At 41.0% G+C, this 9,388-nt stretch overlaps 1 protein-coding gene across 1 annotated transcript in view; it reads right to left on the bottom strand.

The window, feature by feature from the left end:
- The window catches only part of LOC110333859 (cytidine monophosphate-N-acetylneuraminic acid hydroxylase), a 134,397-nt gene that overhangs the window by 38,882 nt on the left and 86,127 nt on the right, over positions 1 to 9,388 (bottom strand). The window contains exons 6-7 of the mRNA XM_021215615.1: positions 3,236 to 3,345; positions 1,299 to 1,489 (exon numbers count right to left, since the gene is read on the bottom strand). Coding sequence (XP_021071274.1) covers positions 1,299 to 1,489; positions 3,236 to 3,345 — 301 coding nt within the window. The remainder of the gene's footprint in view (positions 1 to 1,298; positions 1,490 to 3,235; positions 3,346 to 9,388) is intronic.

The following is a 9,388-nucleotide window of genomic DNA, read 5'->3' as shown; positions in this document are numbered from 1 at the left end:
TATATATATATATATATAAAAATATATATCATGGTCATGTAGCATTGTGTTCTTGTAGGACTCCTAACAGTGGGACTGGGGTTGTCTCTGACTCGTTTGGCTGTCCTTGGGAGCCCTTTCCTCCTACTGGGTTGCCTTGTCCAGACTTGATATGAGGATTTGTGTCTAATCTTATTCCATGTTACTATACCATGTTCAGTTGATGTCCCTAGGAGGCCTGTTCTTTTCTGCAGGGTCAGGGGAAGTGGCAGACTAGGAGGGAACAGGAGGAGTGGAAGGAAGGGAGGCTGTCATCAGGATGCATTGTATGAGAGAAGAGTCCATTTACGAAAGGGGGAAAAGTAAAGCAGGACATGGCTGTGAGGGATGGTAATGCTGGCACGTGGGAGGCTAAGGCAGGAAGACCCAGATAAGCCTGGTTGCAAAGCAAGGCGCCAACTCAATAAACAATAAAATGCAGGGTTTGGCAAACAGTACGTGAACTAGGCTTGGCCCACTCCCTGCTTCTGTATACAGCCTTATAAAATGAATGTAGTAATATTTTATGATCCATGGGAATTATATCCATCACTAAAGTTTTATTGGGATATTAGTTCCTACTTTCACTGTGACTCCCTGTGGCATTCCTGTGTTCAAAGGGGTTCAACATGTGTTTAAAACATATTATTCCTTTGGTCCTTTAGTTTAATAGTACCTGTCTGTCATTTTTGAAACAGTGTTGTTATGTAGCACACACTGGCATCTAATTCTTGATCCTCCTGCCTCAGCTTTTCAAATGCTGAGATCACTGGCCTTTTACAAGTGTGTGTGTTGGTTTGTGCTATAAATTTTGAGCAAAAAAACAAGGCTACTCTGATGGGCTTTATGCCTATACCTGTTCATGAACAGAGAACAGAAGTCTCTGAGGAGTTATAAGCACCCTGCTTTCCATAATGGCTCCCTCTTCACTCCTGTGGATATACACTGTGGGAGCACTTTTAAAATTAGAATTGTGGTACATATACAAAATTTTACTTTTATTTCTCTTCTTTTTCATAGTCCTATGGTGCAAGTCAGAGTACAGAAGCACCTAATGTTTTATAAGCAGAGCATAGTGGCACATGTCTACAATCCCAGTATTTGGAAGTGGCAGTATAGCCAGCAGGCAGGAATTCTCATCCTCAGCTACATAGTGAGTTCAAGGCCAGCCTGAACGTCCTAAGATCCTGTCTAAGAAACAGAGCAACGACCCGAAAGATCCCACTGCTGCCATTGTTCAGCCATTGTTATCTTAGGAGTTAGGTGTGCAACTTCTTTACCTCAGGTGGTCTGAGTGCATGTGGCTGATATAAATGAGGTCTGCTTGGCACAGCCTCTCCAGCCAGTCAGCTGGAGGCTCATGTAGCAACCACCATCCTCGGGCAAAAGCCGGACCAATTAACCAAGGGTCAAACACCATTCGCTTGTCTCCCAACTGGAGGTCCATGCAGGCATGAGTGAGATATGTTATCTGTTAGAAGAGAGTGAGATTCCTGTTATGGCTTAGTCACCAGCAATGGAGGGCAAGGCTTGGCCGGCTGTTTCTCTGACAAGGTCAGGCCAGCTCTGGCTCAGCTACAACTGCAGACGCACACTGACAGAACACAACACCCTCCACAGACAGTCGGACATGGACGCTAGTGCCTGCTGATTCATGTCAAATCAACAATGAACCAGATTTTACTCTCTTCAAACCAGCTCCGATGGGTTTAGCAGTGAGTGATGTTAGCACAAGCATTGGGGGACTTAGCATGCTAGTGTGGCTTCGAGGAGTATTGACTACACGATTGCTAATCAGTTTGGTGGGTTGGCACAGCTGGGCAGACTGGACAGAAGTCAGGCTAGCTGGGCTCTCCATTTACTACTCATTTTATAGGATGCCAAGAGCCTCTGAGAATGGGCATCAACAATGATTTCCAGACAGACGCAGGTAGGGGAATTCCAGACCTGTTCCTCACCCCCCCCCCCACCTCCTGCCTGGCACATCCACAGATAAAGAATACACAGAGGAACAGAGATACAGCAACAGGAATCTAGTGTGAAGAGCCAGGAAAAGCCAGGAAACAAATGAGTTGTTATTATTCCTGTTCTGAGTGGAGTTTCATTTGTTTCAAAAAAATATATAAATAAATAAATAAATAAATAAACCCCTGCCCAGATGCACAGAACTTTCTAAACATATAGAACAAAAAATTTAATTTTGCTTTTTTGTCTTCCCCAAACTTCTGAGGTGTTTTCCTTAGAGGAAAGTGCTCTGAAGATAGAAACTGTGTAAAAGCTTCAGGAAGATCTCAGGATGAGGGGCAAATATATACAACTTGTTATCTGCTGCAATGGGAATGCAGTTTACTCCCACCCCACCCCCCTGCCCAAGGTTCATGTGCTTGACACTTGGTGCCCAGGGTGAGCATGGTGAGAGTGCTTGGGTCTTTGAGAGGTGGAACCTAATACAAGGTAATTAATTCATTATTGGCAGAGCTTTTAGAAGAAATTGAAATAGTTCTTCCAGGGTCACAGAACCTCGGGGTCCACCAGTTCCCTCAAGAGTGAGTTTTCATGAGAGGACTGGCACCTCCCTCTAGTCATTATTCTGCATGTATGGCAGGATACTTTCATGCACACTCCTGCTACCGTGAATCCATCTACCCTGAAGCACTCACCAGAGCTGGGCACATACAAACACCATGCTCTTGGAGTTCTCAAACTATGAGTGAAATCTTCATAAGGGTCTCAGCTTCAAGTATCTTATCATCAAAGCACTGACTGACATACCATCATATCCACAAATATTCAGGCAATAAAAATACTTTCTGAACTTCTTCATATATCTATCTCCATCACATATATACATATATGTGTATATGTGTATATATGCTGTATTTTATGTTATATATAATCTCTAGGTTTTATATATATATATGTGTATATATATATATATATATATATATATAGTTGTAAAGATATACAGATATATGTATGAGTAACATCTTAGTTTCACTTTGTTATTAAGAGTATTATAGCCAGGCGTGGTGGCACACGCCTTTAATCCCAATACTCGGGAGGCAGAGGTAGGAGGATTTCTGAGTTCGAGGCCAGCCTGGTCTACAAAGTGAGTTCCAGGACAGCCAGGGCTACACAGAGAAACCCTGTCTCCCCTGTCTCGATACCACCCCCCCCCAAAAAAAAATAGAGTACTATAATGTTGATGTTTCCTTACCTGTACTTCCCCAAAAGCTAATTCTTCAGGAGACCTGGGATCAGAGTCCCAGGGGTTAGGAGGGTTCAGTTCTACCAGGGAAAGTCCATTGTTTTCATCCATTTCGATAACTAGAACCAAAGGGAAATAAGTCTGAGCATATGAGAAAACGGCACTTTTGAAAATATGGTACCAAAATACAAATGCACAGTCAAAACACACAGAAGGTCAAAACTCCACAGAGCAGAAGAGAATACTCGCAGAGTGCATGCACAGCAGCTACCAAGGCGACAGCCACTGCTGCGCATTTGTTCATGTACACTTAAGCATCTCAGGAGACCCTGATCTCCGGCATGTTTAACACATGCACTGTGATGAAACCAGAGAAAGAGAGAAAGTCAGGGTGCCAAGAGGCTGTGCGGGAGGGAACCCCTAACCTGACAACAAAAGCCAAAAGAAGAATAACTGCAGTTTCAAACCGTTCAAGCTAGCCGGGAACCATGAGATGTCTGACAGACACAAATGAAATAGGACACGGTGGGCAGCACGGCACGTGACGTCATGCCGAGGTAGGCCGGCATAGGAACGCTTAGAATTCACAAATATCTGCTATGTGCCCAACCCAACCACGAGCCAAAACAAACCACTCCTCGCCTAAGTTGCTCCTTGTCGGGAATGTGGTCACAACAATAAGAAAAGTAATTAAACAATTCCCAACAACAGTTGCCTTGCGGTCTGTTGAGATGGGCCTCTGCCCAATGCCACCCCCTTCCACAGATTTCACAAACAACAACAACAAAAAAAAACCAAACCAAAAAACTATCTCCATTTCAAAATGAGCCGTACTCTCACGGCTTTGCCATACCTTCTATCAAAGGAACTGTTGGAAACAAATTTTTTAAAAATCCAATTTAGAATTTGTCTCAGTAATGCTAAAAAAAAGAGACTTGTTTGCCATTATTTCTTTTGGGTGTGTATGTATACATGTTTCTCTGAGTATGTGTGTGTGTGTGTGTGTGTGTGTGTGTGTCTATGTGTATGTGTAGGTGCAGATAAACATACATATGTACCTGGGGTATGTGCCTGTGAACCTTAGCTGTTCTCCCATCTCATTAAGACAAGGTCTTTTATTTGACCTAAAACTCACCAAGAAGGCTAGCCACACTGACCAGTGAGCTCCAAGGATCCTCTCTCTGGTCTCCTCCACTTTGCTAGAATCACAGAGATGCACTACCATGCCCAGCTTCTATTACATGAGCTCTGAAGATTTGGCAAGCATTTTGCTGGCTGAGCCAATTCTATTCCGTTTTGCATTGCAAACATTCAAAACATTCTCTACTCACTAGAAAAATGCACATTTAGCTGTCATCAAGCATTGCTCATCTCCAGCTCCACCCTTGTGCCCATCATCCAAAGAGCATAGTCAATGGGCCAGGTCAAACTGCTCCTCAGCCACAGTGGCCCAACATCTTTCCAACCCTCTGTAGTCCTCATTTTCTCCTGAACCCCTGATCATCACTAGATAAATTACTTTTTTTTTTTCTCTAAGACACCTATAGTCTTTCCAGACTGCGAGCCTTGTGAGCCCTGAGACAGATTTTGCAATCTCAGAAAACAGTATATATTCCACATCAGGGTATGCTTTGTGGCTCAGCTAGGGCCTAGCAGTACATGCCTGCACTTGGGAGCTTGAAGCCTGGGGATCAGGAGTTGAATTCATCCTCTTGTGGGAGCCAGAGGGCTGAGAACACCAGGAGAACACGGCCCACAGAATCAACTAAGCAGGCACTGAAAAATAGTAGCTTTACTGTGGTAACTATGCATCCTTACAGGAATGAGCAAACTTAAGAGTGTTAATTACAGCACGAGCAAGCCGATGAAGAGAGGCTGACAGGAAAGCAAGGGGGAAACCCTGAGAAAACCTGTGTTCCGACACCCAAAGAAGTTTCCTTCTTCCTGTTTTCCTCTCTGAAGAGAAGCCAGTCAAAGTGGAGGCTGTCAGGCTCAGCAATTACTCGGAAGGCATGTCCACAGAGGCCTTTGTACTCCTTACACAAGGATAATCCACACACTTAGTAAATTTCAATGTGATGTTTGCCAACTCTGTTTCTATAAATAAAGTACAGAGAAACTGTCATTCCCTATTCTGACCTCAGGAAAAGCGATCAAATGATCGTCCCTGAAGCCTTCCCCGTCCCATTTTGAACCAGGCTCTTGCTGTGTAGTCCTGGTTAGACAGATGTTACCCAAGCAGGTTTGGAATCCATGGCACTTCTGCCTCAGTTTCCCAAGGGCTGCAATTATAAGAATGTACTACCAACCCAACCCTCCCTAAAATCCCTATTTAAAAAGAATAGGGAAGAAATGGAGAGAAAGCATGTTGGAAAGTTACAGTTCCCAGCATAACTGGTGTTAGGACAGGATGGTAGATTGTAATGGTGCAATGGCTGTAGGTGCCATGAAGAAAGGGCTAACAAGTGGTGCCACAGCAATTGGTTTACTGAATTTTCTGGTTGATCGATGATCTAAAAGAAAGCCACCAAATCATGACAAAAGATGATAAAATAGCTTTAAAAAAAAAAAAAAGACTTGGGAATTGAACAGCTATAGAAGCAATTCCCACAGAAAGCTGAAACAAATAGAAAAAAAACTGAAAAAAATTCTAATATCAAAACCAAGTTATCAAACAGTGTGCTAAATGTTAATTATCAACACATTAGCATCATATTTGACCAACAGATGTAAACAGATACAATGAGGAGATGTAATTAGTACCCAAAACGAGATGATCATAAGAGCCTAATCACGTCCTGTGCAGTGTGGAGATTATAAGAATGTGCACATACTGTTTCTGGGAGAAAAAGCCCATACATTCCAGTGAGTAGATGTCAATGCCATTCATAGTGAGGATGAATGAATGAATGAATGAATGGTCTCAGAAGTGAAAGGAGTTTTTGTGTCCTTCCTAGCTCTCAGTTTATCATATTTTGTCCATGCAAACATTTTTATCATTTTATTTAATTCACTTTTCACTCTCATTCATAAGTTGTATTTGATATTATTTTGTAAATGATGATACCATTTTGTAAATGATTTTTTTATACCTACATTCATGAAAATATTGGTCATTGGTTTTTCTCTTCTTGCAGTGTGTTTGTCTGGTTTTGGTATCAAGAACTAGTTGGTCTGAAACAGAATCACACATGACCAAGTGAGCTTCATACCAGCCTGGTTCAGCATTTGAAAAACACAATGATGCTTCAGTATTCAAAAGAGCAATGGTCTACATTACATTCATGGAAGAAATGTGGGAATATATGAGCATCTCAATGGATACAAAAAGAATAGTTGACAACATACAATCTTCTTTAATGAATCAGAAGATACTATTAGGAGACAAAGTATGGCAAAGCAGGCCCTCAAGCTAAAACAGGCTGGCTGAGAACACCCAGCTGCTGCCACTGTGAGAGCAGAGACAGAATGAGGAGGCTTTCTCTCACCACTTCTACCTGGAGGTCTCAGATAAAGCAACTACGCAAGAAAATGAAATAAAAGACACACAAATTAGAAGTTAAGCTCTCTATATTCACAGAGAACATGGTCTTAAGTATAAAACATCTAAAATATCTAACAAAAAACTATAGAATTAATAAGTGAGTTCAGGAAGGTTGTTGATACATGATCAATATGAAAGTTAACATTTCTACATGTAGCAATGAGCAATCTTAAAATTACATTTATAAGATGATCAAAAAGAATGAAATCTAGGGCTGGTGAGATGGCTCAGTGGGTAAGAGCACCTGACTGCTCTCCCGAAGGTCCAGAGTTCAAATCCCAGCAACCACATGGTGGCTCATAACCATCCGTAACAAGATCTGACGTCCTCTTCTGGAGTGTCTGAAGACAGCTACAGTGTACTTACATATAATAAATAAATAAATCTTAAAAAAAAAAAAAATGAATGAAATCTAAGCCGGGCGTTGGTGGTGCACGCCTTTAATCCCAGCATTCGGGAGGCAGAGGCAGGTGGATTTCTGAGTTCAAGGCCTGCCTGGTCTACAGAGTGAGTTCCAGGACAACCAGGGCTACACAGAGAAACCCTGTCTCAAAAAACAAAAACAAACAAACAAACAAAAAAGAATAAACGAAATCTGTCGGGAGCCATCTAGGAGAAGGTAAAGATTCAGGTGATTTTCCTGAGATGGTTCACCATGAACTGCGGTGAACGAGCTCGGAGGCAGGACCCAAGGGACTTTGTCTGTTGATTCTTGCCATTGATATGCCTTTCCTGCATTGTTAAATTGATGTAACAGTCCTTGGGATTAACCCACCCTATTGGGCAGATTTTCTGCAAATCAGTGAAGATGTACACTTTTGTAGCAATGCTATGAAAAGAAATAGATAATTTCTTAATTCCTAATAACGAGTATATAGAATTTCTAAACTTATGCAAACGATGTGAAAACCCTCTGCAATATGAAAACTGCAATTAGGACTCTGCTAGTCTTCAAGTGTCATGAGATTTATAACTTAGGAATATATCCCTTTAAGCTGTAAAATCATTAACTAAATGCCATAAACTGGAAATGAACATTTTATTGTACGTGTAAAAACAGAAGATAAAATATTGGTTGGACTTATATATATATACAAAACTTCAATGTGAACTCAGACCTAAGAATTATAGTTTTAAACTCTCAATGAACTTGTGGAGCTGATAACATATAGTGAACATTTCCTAATGGAAACACATGTAAACATCTTTGTTGTAACTTTTTGTTCAATTTGTGATTTGAGTTTATGCTTGAACTTGTGTGAACTCTTGAAAAAAAAGGATGCTTGGAATACCATGTGATCTATTCTCCTGGAAAGGTCCAAAAACCTGGGAACAACGAATTAAGTAAGCAGAAGGCAAAGAGTATAGAAGCATTATAGAGGTCAGACAAGGAGAGACAAAGAAGAAGAGAGAAGACTTAAGGATGTAGAAAGAGAATAAAGGAAAAGCAAAATAGAAGCAGAAGAGATAGCAGAAAATAGCAGAGTGTAACAGGGCTGAAGAGGGAAGAGAAAAGACTAAGGCGAGAAGAAGCCATAGAGAGAGCAGAAAGCAGCAGGCAGGCTTTTCTTACAGTGAGACAAGTTTTTAAATTCATTTAGCAATGGAGGGTTAGAAGCTTTTTCTCTTTCTATGCAATAAAGGTTGAAGCTTTTTTTCATCCAGAATGAATACATTCTTGCTGCACTGGCGCTTTTGCTTTTACCCCGTGTGTGTGTGTGTGTGTGTGTGTGTGTGTGTGTGTGATATATATATATATATATATCATATATTTTATCATATATACTTATATGTATATATATCACATATAAGTATAGGTGTGTGTATGTAAGTATGTAAGTTGATGAGACAGATTGTTACCCCCCCCAAAATATGTGATAATGAATGTGTATATATTAGTGTGTGTATGAATGTATTGTGTTTATGCATATTTTCTTGTGTAAAAATTTTTCCTTTTGTGAATGCAACTCTCTTCTCCTGGTTCAATAAAAGTTAATTGCTTCAAGCCTCCTTCTTGCCTGGCTAGCCTGAAGCCGTCGGCTTTTGGCCTCAGAGTGACAGGTAACTGTTATTTAGTAATAAGCAACAGGTGTCAATCTTCTTGAAGCTATTGGTTTCTGTCCCCAGGATAACTAAGAATCAAGGAGAATAAATATTATTAATACTATGCAATTTTTACACTCGCAAGACCAAGTTTTGCCCCCACCAATGTTCCATCCAACCGGCTGCCTCAGAGAGGACCCAGTGCTCAGGCAGAGCTCCTGGCAAAATGACTTCTGAATTAATTTAACAAAAGTAGTACAAATCTTTCACAAAGATTAGGTAAGAAAGAACAGGGTGATCCAAAAACAAACACATAGATACCTGGATCAGAATGAAGAACTTAAACACACTTAGCTAGAGGCATTTCAGTTCCTGATGAAGAGACCAAAAGCAGACATGAGGGAAAAGAAAACCTCTCCAGCAAACGGTGCTGGTAGAACTGGATAACTACACCTACAAGAATAAAACCAGATCCCTGTCTCTAACTTTCATGAAAATTAACCCAAAAGGATCAAATACCTGAAGGCAGGATCTGAAACAATGAAAACACTAGGGGAAGGAGTAGGGAAACAGTT

The sequence above is a fragment of the Mus pahari genome, chromosome 16 (assembly GCF_900095145.1).
Source record: "Mus pahari chromosome 16, PAHARI_EIJ_v1.1, whole genome shotgun sequence".
Lineage (NCBI taxonomy): Eukaryota > Metazoa > Chordata > Mammalia > Rodentia > Muridae > Mus > Mus pahari.
This window is presented reverse-complemented; position numbering and strand designations above follow the sequence as displayed.